General features: G+C 46.5%; 1 protein-coding gene across 2 annotated transcripts; it reads left to right on the top strand.

The window, feature by feature from the left end:
- The first annotated feature begins 1,072 nt into the window (after window positions 1-1,072).
- gas2l1 (growth arrest-specific 2 like 1) lies at window positions 1,073-22,817 on the top strand. 2 transcript variants are annotated; one of them, XM_048983411.1, is made up of 6 exons: window positions 1,073-1,551; window positions 3,451-4,363; window positions 13,501-13,608; window positions 15,069-15,165; window positions 15,990-16,287; window positions 17,821-22,817. In XM_048983411.1, the coding sequence occupies exons 2-6, from the start codon at window positions 3,698-3,700 to the stop codon at window positions 19,547-19,549; spliced, it is 2,898 nt and encodes a 965-aa protein (XP_048839368.1). In that variant the 5' UTR covers window positions 1,073-1,551; window positions 3,451-3,697; the 3' UTR covers window positions 19,550-22,817. The 2 variants fall into 2 exon arrangements, with proteins under 2 accessions (XP_048839368.1, XP_048839360.1); XM_048983403.1 differs by lacking the exon at window positions 1,073-1,551 and adding an exon at window positions 1,562-2,370.
- Window positions 22,818-22,919: the final 102 nt, after the last annotated feature.

Raw genomic sequence — 22,919 nt, 5'->3', positions numbered from 1 at the left:
AATGCAACAGCAGTATCACAAAAATCGGAAAGGTGGAGTTAATAGCTGCACTTGAACGCAGTAGAAATTAAGCAAGTCCCCCTTGTAGGATGATTTACGTTTGTAACCAAGGACATGTGCGAACACCGCGTTGTTCAGATTTACCACTCATAACAAACAACGGCATTCTTTGTACTTAGTGCGCTTTTACGAATAACGTAAAAGCTATGTTAATTGATTTACTATCAATAAAAAACTCAATCCCCTAAATAAATTTTAAGTTGTCCCTTCACCACTACAAGGGTGATCCACTAGTATCCCAGGAAAAGTCTATTTGAAATATTTGTTTTCCCATTCCTGCTTTTCATTAGATGTTTTATTGGTTCAACAACCTTTTGGATACGTTTTAAAAGCACGATTAATCAATCTCAGATGTGTTAGATGAACAGCTCGCTCTACCACTTAACACATCTGTGAAGCAGACTGGTTGCAAGCTTTTAATCGGAATGTATTCATGGTGGAAGGGGAACTGTTGGGTTATATAACCCTGTATATAAATACCGTTTGAATTGTCCTGTCCTGTCGCCTTCTCGACTACGCTGTCAGTATCTGGCGTGATGAGTTCATACTTGATAGTTAGAAAACGAAGTGATATATACATTTACATGGTTGCCAGCGCTCACGCATCTGTCGTGACACGGTCTTATGGCAAATATACATTATTCCATTATAAACCTAAAATTACCTAAATCAAAAGAGCTGGGGAAGTTCGCAAACCCTAGAGACCATTTACAAGGTAGTACAACTTACATTCTTGTAAATGCCTGTGCATATGTGTGCAGACTTCTAAGCCTACTTTTAACATCTCTACATCTCAGAAAACAGGGGCATCTCGAAAATCTTACTCCAGTCAGCTGATAAAAGTTGGCAACCATTCCAGGGCACGAATTCCTGAACCGATCCCGGACTTAACAGATACTTTTTAAAAAACCTAATGAAGCCAGTTGTTCAAACTGGGAGGTGAGGCTGAGCCATACAAGTGTATCCCACGGAAGAGCTGATTTTTTTGCACAGAAAAGCTGATTCATCCGGCTTCACAAAACTAAATGACCTCATCCCAACCCCCGCCTCTTTCCCTCACCCTTAAAGGAACAACTGGCGCTTTTCAAACCAAAACAGGACTCTTGGTCTATCCATAAAATCATTTATCACAGCTGAAACTCATTGCTTGCGCTCCAATATGAATTTTAGAATAGAAAAAATGACAAAAAAGAGAAAATATGAAGCACCAGATAAAGAATACGCGGTACAAGCCATCTATTCCAGTCGGAAAAATGCAAGTTATTAAACTAGAGGGACGTTATTCTCATTTGAATATATGGTCGTGTATCCGATATCAGTGTTTAACGCACGGTGATTTTTTTTCATGTGGTCCAGAGGGGAGAAAACTTAAGTCTTACCCCTCACTATTTCTTAACAAGCGAAATAAATAGGAATACTATTCCTAGTGTGAGTAATCTGGTTTTAAGTGTTACAACCGGCGAGTAATACGTCGTGTCATTAGCTAAAGAGGTAAATTGACATCAATTCCCACCTGAATAATCTTATTTCCGTTCTCCGCTACTTCCATATGCTTAATTAGCATACATGACAATCCGTTTCCAAATAGCCTAGTCATTAAACGGCATTTTATTATGACGCTCCGAAAAAAGGGAACCCGATTTCCCACGAGATATATAAAAAATCCAGTGATTTCCCCTTTGGTGTCGTGGGTGTTCTGTTTTTCCCCATGGTTATGACGCTGAACGTTTTGTCTATAAAAATATATCAGTTGAATCATTAGAGCCTCTTTTTAAATGCTTACGGGGCTCCAATTCGTTATTCAAAATTACAGCCTCCGCCTCCCCGTTAAACGCCGGATCACACTGCGGTCGTAGATGTAGCTAAGCGGGCTGTGGAGGGTCCGCCTTCAAACATGCATCCAACGGAAAGTGGCTGGTCATCCCCCAGGGACGCTCGATTTCAGCCGGGGTGAAGTTTGAGTCTCAATAGCAAAAAGGGACTTGAAGCGGTACCGGACGGACGGGAGGGGACTCATCCAGTGCAGCGATGTCGCCGAGACACCGCTTTACTAGGACAATGGGGATAAGCAAGAAACAGTATCTGCCGCCTTTTAAAATATATCCTTAATGAAGCACATAGAAAATTATAAACGCATAGTTGATTTATGGGAAAAAAAGTATAATGCATGGAAGGGATTGCAGCGGCTGACTCCGGACTCCTCGTGGAGGAATGCGAGTGACGGATTAAATAACGCGAGGTCGGGGATGAATCAGCGACAAGTGACGGCTGGATAAATTTTAACGCTGGATCATTTCCTCTCATGCTCCGGTAAGGGGTCTCCGTGTTTTCATCCGGATCACGCCAAGTAAAACAAATAGGATCTTAAGGTTTTTTTTTATTTCTGGTTACATGTGATCATCGGCATTCATCTTATCGGATCTGGACAAGGTTATACTTAAAGTAACCGATTGGGTATAGTGATTTTAGTAAGTGAAATAATTTCAGGGACTTTTCCGTTTATGTTTGTATGGAGAGTACCTATAAGCACATATAAAACGGATCATTTTCGCTTTCAGGAACAGCGTTCAGTGCATATTTGAGATATGATCGCTGACCTCACGTTTCCATATCCGAACGCTTTCGGTTTTGTGCTGTGTCCATTGTGACATGGGATGCAGGCCGGTAGACATGATTCACTTGTCATATTTATTATTGTAAATTACATTTTACATTTACATTACATTTACGTTGGTTATCTGGCTTGAATTTATATTTCACTTCGCCGAAAAATGTTTCAAATGCTTCATGTCATTTGGTACATGCATCCATTAAGTAGTACATCGATAAGGCCTATAAATAGGTCAGTTAGTGTAAATGATAGACTGGATGGTGCTTTGCCGCACGTATTCGTGTTTGTCAAGGAGGCCTATCACTATAATTTAGTGCATCCATACACATTTCACCCATAGTCCTATACTTTGACCCCCACATAATTAGGCAATGAAATACAGCTTTCTGACTTTACCTCAATCATAAATCCACTTGCACATGTCCACAAACGAACCCTGGTGCCCTGGCATGGTTAAGTCGCATCCTCCTCCTTCTCCTCACTATTCACTTTTAACGAGAGAAACTGCCCGGTCTCCAAAGCCGGAGGGCGGTGTTAACGGAGGATCGCAACGGCACGATGTGACTGACGCGACAGTGACGGTGTTGGTGTCAGCGCTTTCCCTTTTTTAATTTTTATGGGGGGTTATACCTTGTTTGTTTGTTTCGGGGGTGTTTTTTATATACATAACTCCACCTCCCCCTCCTGTCAGCATGCTGTACGACATAAGGGGCTGGGTTCACATCAGCCTGATGGTCGGTAAACGCCGCTATGCTGGTATATTCTCTCTCGTTCCGCAGCTGGCGCTCCAGGGGGAAAGGCGATGTAGACAAGCGCAGCGCTGACATGGGGAATACCCGGCCGTCGGCGTGCTTCGTTAAAAACAAGGGGGAAATGGACAATCCGAAGCACTAAGACACGCAGTGTGTCCGACGGCCTAGACCTCACCTTTTTGATTTCTCATCGAGCATGGATTCTATCGATCTCTAACGTAAGGGGACGTTCGGCGATATCCAGAAGGCTGGTTGGGTACATTTTTTAAATAACATGGCCGATCAAAGTAATATCCAGTCCGCTGCTTCCAAAAGCATTCGACCATTCAAATCCAGCGAGGAATACCTCTATGCCATGAAGGAGGACCTGGCCGAGTGGCTCAACACGCTGTATAACCTGGATATCTCGCCAGATAATTTCATGGAGGCGCTGGAGACAGGCTGCGTCCTCTGTCAGCATGCCAACAACGTGAACCGAGCGGCGCTGGACTTCCAGACGGGTTATCCGGAGGCTGCCAGTTCCATGCGTTTGCCGAGCAAGGACGTGGTCTTCCAGTCACGCAACGTGGTACCGGGCTCCTTTCTAGCCCGTGACAACGTGTCCAATTTCATCGCCTGGTGCCGGCAGGAGCTGTGGATCAAGGACGTGTTGATGTTCGAGACCAACGACCTGGTCCAGCGGCGCAATGAGAAGAACTTCGTTCTTTGCCTGCTGGAGGTGGCCCGCCGGGGCTCCAAGTTCGGGATGCTCGCCCCGATGCTGATCCAACTGGAGGAGGAGATCGAAGAGGAGATCCGGGACCAGGAGAACCTGGGAGAGCAGAGTCCGCCAAGCAGGTCGTTTAGTCGAATGGAGAGTGTGGAGGACTCTGACTCTGATCTGTACCCTAACTGGCAGCAGAAGCGAGTCCTTTGCGACATGCGCAACCTGGACGAACTGGTAAGTTACCTGGAAATTTGGGGGTGGGCATGTTCATTCTTATACATGGCGAGTCGTATGGTGTCAAAACAAAACGAATGTATTTTTACAGTACGCGTCTGTCATAGAAGTGGCATTTTAGACATTTAAACGATTACGATTGTCGTATCGGTAACACACGCGTACTGCACAAATGCTCAGGATCAGATTTTGTTCTTACAGAGCAGCGCCTGTGGCGATCCGTATTGTTTCGGCTTAAAGTGAAAGGCTCGGCCTTTTAATATTGACATGAATGCATCGATTGCCTGAATGTGCATAGTTTCATAATTAATTCAAACGAAGATTCAGAGTATGGATAATAAATCGTTCTCCTGGGAGGAAGTTTTGGTCTTCCTGGTGAACGGGAGACGTTCCATCTGCGTATTATGGTACGGACTTTACACCGCGGTGTCACCTTGTGTCAGCAGGGTTTCTGGTCAGGTACCCTGCAGAGGTCTTTGACCTTTCTGGTAAAGTGCCTGAACAATCTTTCTCAGCATTTTTATTTCCTCAAAATGACGCAGTAGTGTTTAATAATAATAATAATAATAATAATAAAAGTTAGCTTTTTTTGGCTTAGAAGATGGTTTTTCCTTTTTGTTCATTGGAGATCAATTGATCACTGGGACATGATATCTTTCTGTTAAGCTGACTTTGGGGGGACTAGAGGACTGAACTAGTGGTAGATTTTAAATATCAATTTCAGTGCCCTGTTTCCAGATTATTAAGGATGAGTGTTCAGGATTCTTGCTGCCAAACCATACCAGTTTGAAGCAATCAAGGAAGGTTTCAGCCAGGTGTCACACCAGGAAGTGCCCCGGTGGGGCGTTACTGACACCCCAAGGCAGGAGAACACCCCAAGTTCTCCTGGTGCCGTTTCTCTTTATTCCTTATCTGGATCCTGTGGTTCTAAATAAAGGAAAAAGTTGCATAGTGAAGTAGGTCTAATGCTTTAAGAGGGAAAAACAAAATAATTTTGCTCATATGTTAAATCAAAGTTTGTTTCATTGTCACCAAAGGGCCAAGCGAGAGTATTTAGGGACTGGACAGAGGTAGATGGCTTCCTGCACACTGTGCCTGACTCGCATTATACTGGCAACAGCCATGCGTCACACACACGCACACACACCAGTAGGGTTTGGTATCTTTTAGATTTTTTTCAATTCCAAATCTGATTTCGATTTCAGTAATTGAATCTGCTTCTCATCTGTTGTGGTTTTGATCATGATACAGTAGAAAAAATTCAAAACATTTCAGTAATGAAATGCTGCCCATCTTCTCTTTAAAGAATTCAACTTGTACAACCAATGTTACTTGAAGTAGTTAGTTCTATATTTTGTTAAAACTAAAACAGGGTGTTTCAAGAGAAAATAAATATGGTTAACAGCTATGCTCAGTCTTGGAGGTCAGTTTGCCATTAATGTCAGTAATACTGTACAGTTCTGTTTATCCTGCCAACACTGGATGGTACGCAGTTCCAGTTTAAATAATCTGTAAATGGTAAATAAGTGGGGTTTTTAAATGTTATAGATATCCTGGTTCTTAAACTTAAAACCATTTCTTTTTAATACCCAACCCTATTCACCAATCCTCTGTCCCTCCTGCAGTTACACTTGATACATGATGATGGTTTTTATTATTATTTTTTAAACGAATGTCAAGTCACAAAACGCGACTAAAAGTTCAGTCTTGAGCCCTGAGCTCCCTTTGTTTGCTTCTCTGACATTGGAGACCATCTCCCAGAATGATTGGCTCATTGCTGTTTATAACCGTCCTGCTTCACAGCCACTTTCAGTCAACGCCGTAAAGGTGCTGTGGGAGTGTGCACATGATTACCCAGTTAGGAGTGGGACCAACAGCAAGTTAAACCACTCTGACCCTCATACCCGCACACTCGTCCCAGCTGTAGATGGTCCTTCATAAAAGTGGTGAGAGAGAGTGTGTTATATCAGATCAGAGCTGTTGGGATGAGTTCACTGTAGGGCTTTTTTATGTGTGTACACACACACACACACACACACGCACCCCCATCCTGACACAATGACTCCTGTCTGTTTTGCCCTGTGCTTCTTCTGTTTGCCCTTGGGAAGCCTTGTCAGCTTCCTGGTAGAGTGACTGAGGCAGTGTGGTCTGACTGGATGGCGAATGAGTCCGTCATGTGTCACGTGAATGCTGCTGTGGGGGGCTGGGTGACCTGGGTGGTGTTTAATGGGGGGGGGGGGGGGGGCAGGGACGTGATCAAGGTCTGAATCCTGTAAGGAGAGGTGAGCGTCCTCCTCCCCAGAGAGTCGCTAAGGTGCCTTTATTGATGTTTAAAATTAAATGCAATACAGGTCAAAAACATCTACATTAGTAACCGGCTATTTAGCTTGTAAAACATAAAAAAGAATTTGTTAAAGAAATAAAACACACACACAAATATCATGCACAGTAGTCTGTAAGGCTAAAAGACTGTTCTGTGCATGATATTTGTGTGTGTGTGTGTTTTTGTTTTTTAAACAAGTTCTTTTTTAAGTTTTACTAAGCATACCTTGGGTCCCACCCCGTCAATTTAGTCTCGACCCTGATGTCTTTGCCCCTGGCATCGCTACCCATGCGGCACCATCATGCAACCCAGTGAAATGTGGCTATTATGTGTGTACTCCCCCCCCCCCCCCCCCCCCCCACCCAGCACCAAGCCAATAAGAGCGATCGGCCGGGTTGTACGGCAATGAGGTCCATTTATTATGATTTTTCTTTCCTCTCCAGTAAGGCTGTGTAAAGCCTTCTCTTCTTGGAATAAGGGGAATTTTTGCCCACAAAAGTGGGGGTTTTTAGAACAGAGATGTCCTTTCTCTGCCACTGCTTCCCCAAGCTGACAGGAGCTCCATTTCGCTTGATCGTGACGAGCTACGCTCCCCCAGATGTGTTTCGCTTTGACTTGAATGTTCACTGGAGGTGTGTGTAATGCTCACTGCATCACGTGCCGACTTCATCTGTTCAAAGACTGTCTAAAATCCTGAAATTAAAGCACAACTGGAAAATGATCTTAAATTGATTTTTTTCCCTATGCTTCCTGCTGGACTCGTCTCCTCCGACAGCGATGAGACGATTTAATGGGAATCAGATCATCCTTTATGAAGACAGCCATACCATCTCGGACATTAAATATTAAAGTGTAATCCAGCCAGGCCCCATGCAGGGACAGGAAGAGGCAGCTTCAGAAATCAGCCTAGGTCTTCATGTGATAGTCTTGGTCCTGATCATTTACAGTGATGGGAATTTTAGACTTTCTGAAATTTAAGGTCAGGTTTGCATAATTAAATATATCCATGCATTTTCTAATCGCCTATCCTGGTTAGAGTTTAAGGAGGGCCTGTACACATACAGGGCACACACACACCATCATGCACCGTGGGTGCACCGGATGGCAGAACAGAGATTCAAACCCCACAACCCTGCAACTGTCATGGAACAGTGCTGCACCCTGAGCCCTCATACCACCCTAGTTAAAGATGTGCTTTTATAAATCTGAGAAGTTTACTTTGCAATTTAGCTTTATTTATATCGACAAGTTGTGTAGCTTCAGGCAGTTTCATTTTCAATTGTGTGGCTTGTTTTTGCTGATAATTAACCTACACTCCCTTTGGAAATTAGAGCCTAGGGTACAGACCCGCCCTCCCTAGGTGACCTACGGGCTGCTGATTTTGTAATATCATGTTAAAGTGCCACATGTACTCAGCGCTTGACTACCTGAGCTATCGGTCTTGCAGGGTGTGGGATTAACAGTGAAATTATCAGTCCTCAGTTCCTCACCGAGCGGCTCTTCCTCCCGGTTTCCTGGTTACCGCTCCTTCCGCATAAACAACTCCCCCCCCACCCCCATCCCCAACATCTAACGGCTCTTACTCACTTCCAACACAATGATGCCTTATTTTTCCATGTCTCAGCCCGTGCCAGAGCCGTTGACCCAACCCCACCCCGCTCCAGGAAGGCTGCATCACTTCGACATTCCCGTTCCCAGCAAACCCTGCTGAGATAGGTTTATCTCACTGCTTGGAATATTCCATTCTAGCTGGGGGGGGTGATTTTACTGCAGGTGATAATCCTCTGATTTGGACGTGCATATGTCTGTTCACTGTCAGCTAGGCTGTTTTGCATTTTTATACTGCGCTTCTCCTAAAGATACCATACAGGTTATGGCTGTCCCAGGTTGTTCCACATGCTCAGACATGGGTATAGAACCAGTAAAATGAGTATATGACAGATGCTGGTTTTGTCCTTTGCCGGTCTGCCCTCCTGGCCCCGTGGTGCGGTTTGCAGCCATAATGTAAGGGGGCAGCTGACTGTGTAATGTATGGCTTCAGCAGCCATGCTGAAACCCTTTGGGGAGCAGGGCTATATTTGTGCCTGAAAGAGTGACAAACACACCCAGTCTCTTTGGTCAGAATCAGCCCCCTCCCCCCCCCCCCCCCTTCTCTCAACTTATTTCTTTGGAAACGGAAAACATGATTGTAGTCCGTGGATTTTGTTTGTTGCCACACCAGGGCAGGAAGCAATAGAACTCATCTGAAAATGAGGAAGGTGTATATGTGTGTGTGTGTGTGTGTGTGTGTGTGTGTGTGTGTGTGTGTGTGTGTGGGTGTGGGGGGGGGCTGCTAACTGTAGATCAGGAGAAAGGAACCCCCCACCCCTGCCGCCACTAAGTCTCAGTCACGCCACATTTAATGACACGAAAGACATGTGAGTACTGTGACTGTACTGTAAAGACACTTCAGTCTGTTTAGCGGTGCTGTAATGGATTTCACACACACACACACACACGCAGAAACACATGGGGAGCAGGGGGGGGAGGGGAAAAGTAGGTCACCAGTTTTGTAGTGGGTCGGGCTCCAAGGCCCAGCTGGGGAGTGTGTCTGCAGCCTCTCACTCCCAGGCAGTGTTTATACCATGACATCAGTGCATAGCTGAGCACAGTACACCACCTTCACCAGGGACTCTGCATCCATCCTGCAGCCTCATGCTTATTTTTCGTCTTCCTAAAGTTATTATGCTATACAAACATTATGTATTACCATCTTATAGCATAATTATTATTGATTTTTCAAAATGGACTCTTTGTGTGTGGAGTGGGAGTTTGTCTATTGCTAGAGAACCGGCTGTTGTATGCTTGCGATTTACAGCATCTGGGGAGTAGCGACTGACCCTCATTATCACACCGTGACGGTCCTGTGGCACCGATGCCACTTTTTATGCTCCGTAGCATCGGCAAGGGCAGCTGGTCGTCCATTCTCTCCTTCTTGGACGCCTGCCACGCATTGGGATATTGGGACATTTCGTTCGTGTGAGTGAGTCGTTATTTTCTGCTCAGGTCCACCAGCGCTGGACTTCTGGTACCAACATGCCGATAGTTTGTTCTCTTGCTGGACTTCAGCCCGACAAACCCTAACGGAAGCTTCTGGAACTTTCCGATTCAGGACGGTAGCACACGCAGGCTGCTTCTGCGCTTGCTGTACAGGCGCCTCCCTTGCCGCAGGAGCCGATCTGTCTGGCCACTCCATGCAGGTTCCTGTAGAGGCCTCAGCATGTTCCCACCTGTCTGTACCCTTCTCTCGCTGCTCTCTGAGTGCTACTCCTCCTCCCCCCGCGCGACAACCGGAATAATCGCCAGGTTCCTCTCAGCTATACGGCATGGTGATCTGCAGAAGCATGAGGATGACTAACACACACACCTTCACATTTCAGGCTGATGTGTCAGACTGTGTCCTACCTTCAGGAGAAGCTTCCCTCTGACAGTCTCCTTCCTTTGGATCCCTCCGATACCGAATCCACAGGGTCGAGCCTCCTGCCCCCTTTCCGCCAGTGCTAATGAGCATCGCGCTTCATTAAAACATCACAGTGGGGTTTTTGACTTAGAGAAGGTGAACCAAGTTCACATGAACTGGGTCTTTGGGGAGCCAACCTTACATCAGTTTAAAGGCCTTATTTATTCTGTGTTGTCAAGGCACTCTTTCCATCTCCTGGTTACAGTGGTTTTGGCTAAAGGTAAATGTTAAAGCCCCATAAACAGCTGCTGCAGAAATCAATGGTTTACTTGTATATTTTATTGGGATATTAAATAGGTAATTCTGACCCATCTAGGGTTGAAGTTTTGAGTCCTGGTTCCGTGTGTGTAGTTTGGATTGGTCTCCCCATATGTGTGGGAGGGGCCTCCTCCCATAGCCCCCAAACACAAGCGTTCAGGTGAAACGCCATCTGGGAATTGCTTGTAGCGTGAGAGTCTGTGTTGTGACGGACTGCCAACTCATTCACAGTGTCTCCGACCTTGTGTAAGTGCTTGGAAGCTCAATATATGGATGGGAGGGATCTTAAGAATTAGCTTTTGTTTTTTTCAAACGCCCCCACCAAGGCCTTTTAAATGGCATAAAAATTCCCATTCCGTTGAGACCTTTTCTCCCCTGCACTTATCGTCTATATCAGATGGGTGACCTTCTAACTTGGTTGTTTGGGTAAACTGCAGTTTCCTCTCTTTGCGACCCACCCTGCTGTCTCCCTATCAGCCCTGGCAGCCCAACATCCGTGGGCCTCGCAGGAAGAGACCCTACGAACACGGTCGCTGCGAGATCGAGCAGAAACAGATAAATATAAATGTATCCTGGGACGTCTTTTGGGAATAATGTCGAAGCAAATAAACCTATTGGGGAGGGGGGGGGAGCAGTCATGCCATTCTCAGCTTTTCTCAGCCTGTCGTTCTCTGCTGCTGACATGTACATGTCAGAGGAAATCCTGCCGTTGCCACGATATGTGCTTCAGTCAACCGGTGATGCCTTATCGCTCTGTTTCTCTATCACTGACATTCCAGAGCATCTGCTACGTGTGTAGTTACCAAGCTTTCCCCCAGCAGGATGATGCCAGCCTGGTGCTAAACCCTGTTTGCGTCTGAATGCTAGACTGAAGTATAAACTTGCACTTCGATCAAGCACCTCGTGAGTCTCCTGTGTGGCTGTACAAACACATACTGCCCACAGTACCACATGGTAATGCTACTCTAGGCTTGGACAGTGTCTAATTTTTTTTTATACCTACAAAACATTATGCAACAATATATGGGGTGTTTTGACGAAATTTTCCAAAGCAACGCTATTCTGGTGTTTTGAAATCTTGGTAATAAAATTCTGGATTCTAATTTTGTCATGGTGGAGTGCCCCTAACACCACAGCTAATTCGGTCACCGAAATTTAAAAGTGCAGCGTTTATATCCATAATACCACCCAAACCTTGATAGGTTGCCACTAAGTAATTGATCCGCTTGGTATTGCCTTCATCATGAAGCTAATCAGTGCTCAGGTTACCTGTACCATCTTTGTGTGTGTCCACTAGATGGGAGAACAGCAGTCATGTTTGCCCGCCAGTGAAGGCTTTTGTTTTAATGGAAGTTTTTTTTTTTTAACCCGATTTCCACAATGTATGCTGAGGACTTTGCGGGTCTGTCAGCCTCTGCATGCTGACAGAAGTTACAGATCTGGCCACAGACCAGCCCTGCTTTGCCAAATCTGTCTTGCGTATTCAGGAGAAAAGCTATTGTACCGAACAAACTCTTTGTGGTGTCTGTCCTGCTTCGGAACAGGCGACTGGCTGCGGCTGAATCGGAGCGTTTGAAGTTCTCTACTTTTTATTAAGGAAAGAAAAAAATAATCATTCGTAGAGAAAGGGAAAGAACACAAAGCAAAGGTCTGTCTGTAACCAGGGAGATGTTTCCGCTGATGCAATGCGTGTGTGTTTTCTCAGCCTTTTATAAACTTGGTGCAGAAAATAGAAATAACTGGGGTCATTCTATAAACTAGTCCTTAATATAGTTTTGGTAAAGTGTGTGTGTGTGTGTGTGTGTGTGTAACATTTGTGGGGGCCAAATGTCCCTACAATGTGATTAAAAACCTGCTTTTTGATTTTATGAGAACCACCTTCTCAGTCCCCATAAGGGGAAACTCAATTTCATAAAAATCTGTGACTACAATAAAAACACTAAAAATGTCGAAAGTCATGTGTTTTGTTTGATTTTTTTAGGTTATCATTGTTGGGATTAGGGTTTTGTCTTATAAAAATGACTGGACGGTCCCCACAAAGATATAAATATAAATGTGTGTGTGTGTGTGTGTGTCTGAGTGAGAGAGACAAAGAGTCCATTATACAGCAGTTAGCTATTTTAAAGTTCTCTGAGCCTGATGTATAATGACCTCTCCCTGATTCCTTTTATCTGAATTTGTATTATACCACATGCTTTTTTTAGAATGGAGGGGTTATTGTTCACTATTTTATTTCTGAAAGGTAATTTGGCAGAGAAAGTTGAGGCTTCTAGTGTGTTTGCATGTGGATTTTAGCCCAGTGTTTGTGTTAACAGAAACAGCCCCCTTTGTGTGCATGCACACACACAATATTTAATGAACACACTGATCCCTAAAGTTCACTTTTATTTGTTTCTGACATCATAAATCTCTCTGCTGTTTGAGTTTCTATGTGTCTGTCATTTATCATTCTTTCCTTTCTTTCATTCCTTCGTCTTTTCATGCCTCATTGGTGGACAAGTGCTTGCATGCTTTGTCTAAGAGGGCTTCCAGACTGCATGAGAGACGAGGCCGGGACAAGCACGCCGAGCCTGGGCTTGAACGCTCTCTGACACCCCCCTGTCACTTCCTGTCTGTGGGACGCGCGTTTCGAGGGTCATCAAATGCTGTCATGGATGCGGACAGCAGTGCCACTACATCAGTGAAGGGCGGGGCGGGGGGGGGGGGGGTCAGCTGCCCATTTCATAATGGGTGGGCCGGGCCTCAAAGCAGTGAGTTTAAATTAGTTCCAGGACTATTTTTTGGCATGGAGGCCTTGGCAGTGTGCTGTGATGAGGTGATGCTTTGCTAGGTCTGCATTGCCGGGCTGAGATCAGGGCAGGTCGTTAAAACTCAGCGCGATCAGTGAAACCGTTACCATGGCTACCGCCACACACACAGGGTGACGTGGTCAAGCTCGAGTTAATGTTACTGCCTCTCATTTGGGCTTTGCTTTCTCGTCGGTAGTGTCCATTGGCTCTCCTGTGTGTCTGTGTCTGTCTGTGTGTTAATGGTTCTTCCCCTTGCCCTCCCCTCTAGGTGCGGGAGATACTTGGGAAGTGTTCCTGCCCGGCCCAGTTTCCCATGACAAAGGTCTCTGAGGGAAAGTACAAGATCGGCGACTCCAGCTCCCTGATCTTCATTCGGGTATGACCTCTGACCTCGTGTCCCGGCAATTTCTGTACTTACGCCTTGGCAATAATGCTCACTTCTGCGATCTTATCCTAGAGAACTGTTTATTTGGGGGGAGGCACGCTGGTTTGGGGGGGGGGGTGGTTTTTTTGTTGCCATAATATAAAGACTTGGTGCTGTACTTATTCGTATCAGAGTCTGGTACAAACCTAATATATTGGGTGTGTGAGACAGACAGGTTTCCAGGCCAAATGAAAATACAGCATAGTCACGTAATGAATGAACGACACACTGCGGTTAAACACGTCCTCAGGCCTGGCCAGACCCTGTCTTGACCCAGGGCAGCCCGCTTCCCGGCTGCCCATTTAGGGCTGTTATCTGAGTTAGGGAGAATGGGGAGCCTTTCAGGCCTCACAGAAGCTGCAGAAATTGCCACATCGCCCATGAAAGCAGGCTGCGTAGTGATGCATTGCTGTCTTTGCTGTTTGCTTTGGTGGGGGCAGGGAGGGGGTAGAATCTAGCCTTGTGCTGTGATGCTATATCCATATACCCGAACTGGATAGGCTCTATTGTGGTTTTGGTTTGGGTTTCAGGCTGCTGTTGCTCAGCTGTCACCAGTGGGAGGCGCTCACAGGACAGTCATTCGTCTGGGTCGCAGGAACCCAGCTGCATAACCCAGCTTGTCATTAGGGCACTTTTGCCAAATCGGAGGCCTCAGTCGTAATTTCATTTTCCTGTGCAGTCATGCATCCTGTGTTCAAGCAGTACCATGCAGTACCATAACCAGTCTGAGGAACAGACTGTTTCAATACATGTATGAATTTTCTTTTTTTTTTTTAACACACCTATATACAAATGGGAGCTAGTTTAAGTCTCAGAGAGCAGAGTACCCAGAAGCAGTTGGGGTTAGATCCCTAAACTGCTGAGCTCTATATTCTGCGGCAAGACAAATCCACAGTGAGCTGCTTCTCATGGCAGCGTGAAAAATGCCTGCGATTGGGGGAGCTGTCATATGTTTCCGACCACCTCAGGCCACCCCCGCAAGTGATTACGTCGTTTCCCTGGGTGGGTGGGGGGCACGGAGGGGCAGTGTTGTTAGCGTGGTAATTAGCGTACTAATGTTAGCACGCTAATTACTACACAGGCCCCCACCTGCTGTATTAGTGACTGTTACAGCGCCCCGTGTTGCATTGTTGGCGCATTGGCATGGCAATGGAAGGGGAGGGCATGAACAGAAAGGGTTTGTGACATTCTCTGTCTAAAAGGCTTCTGTTTTTTTTGCCGAATGCATCAGTGGTTCCCAATTTGGCCAGTTATTTGTTCTCTCTCTGTTTGTCTTCTGTTATCTCGTACAGAAACGTACGCTTGTCCCTCTTCCCATCTCCTCACTTCCATTAATTCAGTTACTTCTCAGACCGGACACGTCATAAGGATTCGGCACGCTAACGGCATCACACTTGTTGCCGCTCCCACAGGTGCTGCGCACGCACGTGATGGTGCGAGTGGGCGGCGGCTGGGACACGCTGGAGCACTACCTGGACAAGCACGACCCCTGCCGCTGCCACGCTTTTGGTAGGTTCCACACACTGGCCTCAGCATCCCACTCTTCATGTGCTAACCTTCCCATGCTAAACATCCCATGCTAGCCTACCACCATTTTTTTGGCTCATTTTCCTGTCAGAGGAATTCATTTTGTAACTGAAAATGACTAGAAGGCAGAAAGCCTGCAGGTGTATTTTTAACAAAAAAATCACTTTGATTTATACTTGGCTTTGAAGTTTTATAACCCAGGATTAATGATATACATTGTCTGGCCAAAAGTATGTGGACACCAGCTTATCCAGCATTCTGAAATCATGGGTATTAATATGAAGCCAGTGGTCCCATTGCTGCTATAACAGCCTCTGCTCTTCTGGGAGGGCTTTCCATTAGATGCTGGAACATTACTAGTGAGATTTGATGCTGGGTCATCAGGTTGTCTTGCTACCACTTTGCAGCAAATTTTTTTTCCCCCAGAATTCTTCACCTTCAGTTGCTTCACTTGCAGCTGACCTGGATCAGCTCTTGAACATATTTAAGCACAGTCATGCAATGTTAATTATATACCTGTGCCAGCAATGGGTGCGGCTGAATTAGGCAATTCCTCTAATAGGGTTGTCCACATACTTTTGGCCATATTGTCTATGTCTGTTGGTAGATACTGTTGTCCTCCAAATGACCCCACAATGTCAGTCCCACAATGAAGAAATCTGTAACTTCTGTTGCACAGGCAGTAGGTAAACCTGGTGTGTGTGTGTGTGTGTGTGTGTGTGTGTGTGTGTGTAAAACTAGTTGTGCTAGCAGTAGGATTGCCCCCAATGATTTGAGACTGACTTCTGATCTCTGCCCCCCCCCAGCTCACCGGTACCACCAGTCCAAAGCAGGGGGCTCACAAAGCAAGTCCTCCAGTGCACACTCCTCACGTTCCACCAGTCCTGGGCCGCAGTGGCGCAACGAGTGTGCTGCTGCCTTCAAGACGCCCGACAGGCGGTTGGTGGAGCCCCCCCCTCCGGCTGCCTCCCCCCCATGCAGGACCGCCCGCGCCCACCGGCCCTCCCTCCCCACAGATCTGGACGCCAGCGCCAGCCGGCCCAGCACCCTGATGCCCCGTCCTGCCCGGGACCGCTCCGAACCTCGGCACCCCTCCTCGCTCAGGTGGCTGTTTCTCTGTGTGTGTCTGTTTGTGTGTAGGCACATTGGCCCTCCCCCAAAAACGAGGTGAAGTGTGTCCAAAGGAGGGCGAGATGACATGCAAAGACTGAAATATCGTTGTACTTGCTTCCCGTACAATGACAATAAAGGCATTCTTCTAAATAGACACTACAGTTGAGTCTATGATGTTCCCACAATGACAAACGTGTGTCTGTCTGTGAGTGTGTGTGACTTGGGGGGGATGTAGGGAGTCGTCTTTACAGTAGGGTCCTTACTGACACCATGAGACATCAACTGCTCTTGCCTGAAAGATCACGTGACGCATGCATCAGCACTGCAGTGACCACTGCTGCTCTCCGGGACCAAAACCAGCTGACTCGCATACACACACACACACACACACACACACACGCCCGCAGACAATCACATAGTGTAGAACATGAAGGCAGGTTAGAGCAAGCTGCTTTCACTAATCCTGACTGATACTGACGTGACAAAAATTTGTCTTCCAGACACTTGGTGCTTTTATTACCTGGCAGGTCCGCCACCCCCTTGTGCCTTGGGTGTCTAACTGCACCTGGATCGTAATGAGTTGTCTTCAGATATGTTTGGTTGTTTATACTAATTAACTACTGACTTTTCTTTTGCTTATTCATTTCCGTGTCATTACAGTATTGGCAAGACTCTTTGGTATGCAGTTATTGGTTACCCGGTCAAAAAAAAATCATAATTATTTCTTTGATGTTGTGCATGGCGTGGAAAGTACCACCCGATCTGCCGAGACTTAGCAACCCCACTGAGCAGATTAAAAGTAGTCTGCTCATCTTGACTCCAGGCCAGAAAGTGTGTGCGTGTTCCCTGAGGAGCGGACAGGCACAGGCTGTGGGTGGGATAGCATGCTTGACCTCAAACTCCTTTGCTTTGGTGTCCCAACTGGGGATCAAAGGCTAATCTGAAGCCTGTTGATGCGGTAGGAGTCAAATATAATCGACTAATCTAGGCCATTCCAGCCAGCTCTCTCTGCCATTTTCTCCCTTTAGAGGTCACCTTGTTTCTTTTGCTTCTGGCTTTGAAATTCCTGATAACTGATATTGCTGGATATCAGCTGGCTTTGAAACCGAATTTGATTGGAAGATAAACAGTGTGCGGCTGCAGTGGGCGAACAGAGCCTGAAAATCTCGATAAACTGTAATGTGGCTGATCGTTATATACAGTAATCCTTAGTCGCTGCCCAGCACTGTGTCTCAGGGTACAGTGTCAGCCTGGGGTTGGGGCTGTTTGTGACACGTTATGTTTGGCAGGGTTTGGCTTTTAATACATAAATATAACGAGGTTACAGATGGAACTGATGGTTTGGTTCAGCGGTATGCAACTGATTTTTCAGTGTTTTTGTTTTGTTTTGGTTTTCTTTTAATTTTCTATCAAACCTTAAGTACGATCCTTCCCAAATCAAGCACCCTTTATATTTTTGTTGTGTTGAGATTTTTGTTGACACTTTTTTTGTTTTTGTTTTGTTTTATTTCCCCCCACCCACAGGAACAAGGACATGTTTATCCCGGCAACGCGCAGGATGTCCGGAGACAGTGACTCGTTGATAATGTCCCCTAGAAGTGGGGCGGCCCGGGTCTCGCTTGGGGGCTCCCGCCGCCCAGGGGAGGAGGTGATCCTGCTGGTGAGCCGCACCGAGGGCAAGCACGTCATTGAGAGGCCTGCAGGAGGAGGCCAGACCCCATCCCTGCAGCCCCACCTGGCCCGTGCACGCAGCCAGTCCCGGGAGCGGCCCGCCGAGACCTCGCTGAAGCCCAGCTCGCCCCGGGGTGTCCTCGAGGAGTCACGGGCAGCCCGACCAGAGAGGGGGCGCTCATTGGGGCCAGAGGGGGCTCGCAAACTTCAGGTCCCACGCTCACTAAGCCAGGGCAAGATGCCTGCCCGGGTCCGGGCTAGTGAGCCCAGTCCAGGCCCACGGACCCCCCACACTGACAAACGAGAGGATAGTCGAGGAAAACTAGCAGCCCCCGCCTCCCCCAAGCAGAGTGGGGGCTTCTTGCGGAGGCAACTGCCCAGTCACTCTCATTCCCCAGTTAAAGGAACGCTGGGAAGCCCCAGTAAAAAGGCCCCAGCTACCCATAAGCCTCCTGCTTCCCACTCCCAGCCATCAGCCTCCCCAGTGCATCGCTACTCCTACTCCTCAGCCCGGCCCACCCATCCTCACGCACAGCGCCCAACTCGGGCGTCGCACGCCCCCCACCGGCCCGGCCGCAGCGTCCCCCAGTGGGCGGGGCCTGAAGACAGCCGACAAAGCTTGGGCTTCGGGTTCCAGGTTCTGCCCAGCCTGGACCCGCAGAAAGAGCAAGACCTGATCCGCAGCTTCGAGGCTGAGTTTCTAGCCAACACTCAGCTGGCTGCGGCCATACCCAGCGAGGACCCAGAGGAAGTGGCGGACGCAGGGATCCAGGGACAGGAACGAGGGTTCAGGGCCATCCTTCCCCTGCCCCCAGGTGACCCCAATGTCACAGACTCTGCCTACTCCTCCTCCAACTCCTCCACCTCCTCTTGCCAAAGGGATCTGCCGCCTGCTTCCAGCTGCAACGAAGATGTCGAGATGTACCCATCTTATAACTCTGAGAAGCGACCAGGCTTCTGCTGTGAGGATGGTGACAAGGGCCTCCAGCAGGCTATGGGGATACCCAGGGATGCAGGGCAGAGGAGCACAGTGCAGCCGCAGGGGTACCCAGACCAATGCATGGACGTTCCCTACAATCTGGAGGAGCATAAGAACCAAGATGAAGGCCTGCTTCCCCCGGAGGACTGCTCCCTACGGGACGACTCCAGCGAGAGTTCTTCAGCATGCGCCAGCCTGAGCGAGGCCCGCTCCGAGGGCTCCTCGTCCCCCCCGCCACTCGCTGATGGGGATGGGGGGGTGGTACTACGACCCAAGCGGGGCATGAGGAAGCCGGATCGTGTACCCTCTATCTACAAGCTCAAGCTGCGACCACGTATCCGCCCACGGACCGACAACCGGCCCGAGAACCAGCCCTCGCGGATCCCCACCCCAGTCAGCTACAGGGAACAGCCGCGCGCCTGCCTGTCCCTGCCTGCCTCTCCGCGCATCGCCCGCAGCAATGGCTACCCCAGCTCCCAGAAGCCCATCCACAAGGCCTTGGTGGATTTCATCAACCCCCGCACCCGCTCCCCCAGCTTAGGCCAGTGGGACTATGCCTCCTCCGTGGAGTCTGGGAGCTTAGATGATGATTGTTGGATGTAGCTGGAATCTGCACCCAGGATGCATCTCCGAGCAGAATAAGCTGCCCCCAAGTGTTTTGCGGCTGGCTTTCTGATGCTTGCTTGCTTCCTTTCCTCGTGAATGAAGGGGCAGCTGGGACAGAGGACACATGGGACTGGAAACAGATCAAGGCACTTAGGAGAGGGTTAAGATTAGGGCCACAAAACGGACCTCTGCCATCAGCAGCTACCTTGTCAGGGAAAACAAACTAGGGACGAGGTGTCTGGATGATTCAGAGCGAGTGCTTAAAGAGCTCTTTCTGAGCCTTGTTTGAGTGATGTGCAGGCAGTCTTCAGGCCTCCTACCCCCCTCCCCACCTCATGCGACCTTCCAGTCATCAATTAAATGCTTCCAACTTCCTTTTTGCACTTCAAATGTAATTTATTTATTTCCCAAAGAACCACTGAAACAAAGGAGCGCCTTTATCAGCTCTCATCAGCTGGTTGGTGATTTGCAGGTTAAGTATCCAGGCTTAATTATTGATGGGTGACCGGCCGTGGAAGAGACTGCTCTGCACAGGCAGTTAACCCCAAAATTGCGTAATGGTCTTCAAAGACAAGTATGACCTGCATGACTTAATAGCAAATCAGTCTGTTCCCTTGCAGCCATACACACTTAGTGGGTGTCTAACATGTAAACGATAATCAAACCAATTCTCTAATTCCCTGTGACCCAGCAGTTTCAATGTGAACATCCTATGGTGCATCCTATGATGGTGTGAGGTTTCTCCATCTGTATTTACTGTATCTTAGTCACAGACACTAGGTTTTACTTTGAGTGTATTTAACACTACATGTTATATATACAGTGCTGCTTGGGTCATGTCATCAGCCAAGCGACGCCTTGTTCTCTCTCGTCTAACCATTGAGAATGTGTTACATGCGCCTCGTACGTTGCTGCTGGCCCCTGTCGTCGTCCATCTTTAGTTTTGGCTGTTGTATTGTAGCTACACAGATATTTTAGTAAATATTTTTGTAAATATGTACACTTTTAGATTTTTTTTAAGTTTTACACGCTGTTTTATTTTAAATATATCTCTGTTAAACCGGAGGTGAGATGTAAATTTTTTGAGTGCTGAAAGTGACTGTAGCTCCAGACGCTGAGGTTATTGGGTCCAGTCACCTTTGATTTGCACCAGTTTACCACGCATATTACTTCAGTTTATCTGCTATTGGTTAACTTCAACTGTGGATCTGATAGTAAATGGCATGCTTAGTTTGTATATAGTATGTGTACATAGTTACTTTAAAAATGTGTTTTGTCTGCCTTAGCTATGCAAATCTGCTGTTGGGAAGGTTGCCTTGACTATCACCTATGCCTTAAAAAAGTATGTGCGTGTGTTAGTCTGTCCCAGTTTGCGCATTGCATTCACCAGTGTACCAGTGAGTATTTGTGAACTGTGCCCACGAACGCAGTGCAATGCGAGAAGCCGTTAACTTTACCTCCATAGAGCTGGTTGCTTGCTCCACTACTTCTGTCTCCCTCTGTTTTATAGCAGTAGTTCTCAAACTCGGTCCTCGGGACCCACTGCCCAGCTTGTTTTCCAGCTATTCCTGCCTTACACACTGCTGATTACCTGGATCAGGTGTGTTCAGTCAATCAGCAGTGTGTAGGGCAGGGATAGCTGGAAAACAAGCAGGGCAGTGGGGCCCGAGGACCGAGTTTGAGAACCACTGGTTTATAGTATTGTCTTAAACTTAATGTTTGAAGCATTGTGGGATTTATAGAATATAGCCGATAACTTATGCGTTGAACAACATTAAAATCGGATTGCCATCTGTAGTTGCATTCTTGTAATGCCTCTTGCCATAACCTGAAATTGTGACCGGATACTGCCATCTACAGGACACAGAGAGAGTGGTTTTTATAATAGGTGTTAATGTCAAGGCCCCCTATTTAGTTATTAATTTCAGTAGTTGAACTGTTTGTGAATTGCAAGCTGACTCTCTAAACAAATACTACAAGATTCCCCTGTATATAGTATTGAATGAGTACTGAATGAAATGGAATGTGTACTTCCTGGTATTACTGTATGTTTGCGGAGTGGTTGTAGTGTCATTGTACATTAAAAAATGTGTGTACAGATGCACTCAAACAGCATGGCGGTATACTGTGCAAGTGAAAGTCTTGATGCACTGTTCCAAAACCAGCCCCATGAAGTGTAGAGAAATTCAGGGTATTTTGTATTTGTGTCGAATGCCTAATGAGGGAGGGGGTCTGAAGAACACTGATATGTTTCGTAACGTGTGGAGATGCAGTAGGACTGAAAGGCTACGCAAATGGGTTTTATTTATTTATTTATAGGTTTCAAGTATGGACGATCTTGCATGACTGACAGCCTTCAGACTTATGAGTTAGTTTTTAAATTCTGTATATTTACGGGACCATGCCAATGATATGTACTCAGTAGGATTCTTTGTTCAGTTGTTTTCCTAAATACCACACCTCTGCTATGCGCTGATGGAATGATGTAATACATATGGATCTTTTGTTTTGCTTTTCTTTCCTTAGTGTTTCTTTATAAAGGGAACTTGCAACCTCAGTTTATTAATTGTCAGGAATAGTATGATAATAACTTTCCATTTCTGCCACCCGAAGAATGCGAGATACACATGAAGTCATTCAAACAAAAACGGAACATTCAAGCTTTTAGTGGTAGATCTTTGGACCTTCTAAAGGCATGGAATGGTGTTCAGCTGCCACCCAGCAGTGCTCCCCACTCAAGCCATTCGGAACGGATCTGGTAGTCTGTTTTCTGTGGTCTTCCACTTCAGCCAAATTTTCTTTTCCTTTTGACCATTTTGTTGCGTTAATGTGCTAAATGTATTGGTTGCGTTTTTATAATCATTTTACTTTTCCATGCTTTCGTGTTGTAATTTAGAATGGAGATGTGCTGCATGTCAGGCGTAATCTTAAAAGTTATTTGTGACCAGCTGTCATTGCTGTGTACAAATGACCCCAAAATGCAAATGTGATTTGGTACTTGAATGCAAATATATTGTATATTCTGTTTTAGTTTACGACTGTCTATTATATAGTGTCTGTGTATCAATAACAGATGGTTACAATTATCTTTATGTTGCCTGTTTTCTGATGCTCTCCACTATAATTGGTGTTTAGAGGTGCTCTGTCATTGTAGAATTTATTTGTATTAAATAGCAATACAGGAAGACCAAGACTCCACTGTTTTTCCCCCTTTTATTTTCATTGCTGTTTTTGTTGCAATAAATGATTCCATAAATATTAATAATTATTTATTAATCTTTTTGTGGGGTGGGAATATGCACACATTTAGTTTAACATACATTAAAATGTGACATTTTAGAATTGCTTGACAACGTTTTTTATCTTC

This window comes from Brienomyrus brachyistius, chromosome 2 (assembly GCF_023856365.1).
Source record: "Brienomyrus brachyistius isolate T26 chromosome 2, BBRACH_0.4, whole genome shotgun sequence".
Lineage (NCBI taxonomy): Eukaryota > Metazoa > Chordata > Actinopteri > Osteoglossiformes > Mormyridae > Brienomyrus > Brienomyrus brachyistius.
Note: the sequence above shows the minus strand (reverse complement) of the source record. Positions and strands in the feature narration are given on the sequence as shown.

Coding starts and splice junctions, on each gene's coding strand:
- gas2l1 (XM_048983411.1), top strand. CDS start 3,698: ATGGCCGATCAAAGTAATATCCAGTCCGCTGCTTCCAAAAGCATTCGA. Junction 4,364..13,500: donor TGCGCAACCTGGACGAACTG/GTAAGTTACCTG, acceptor CCTCCCCTCTAG/GTGCGGGAGATACTTGGGAA. Junction 16,288..17,820: donor CGGCACCCCTCCTCGCTCAG/GTGGCTGTTTCT, acceptor CCCCACCCACAG/GAACAAGGACATGTTTATCC.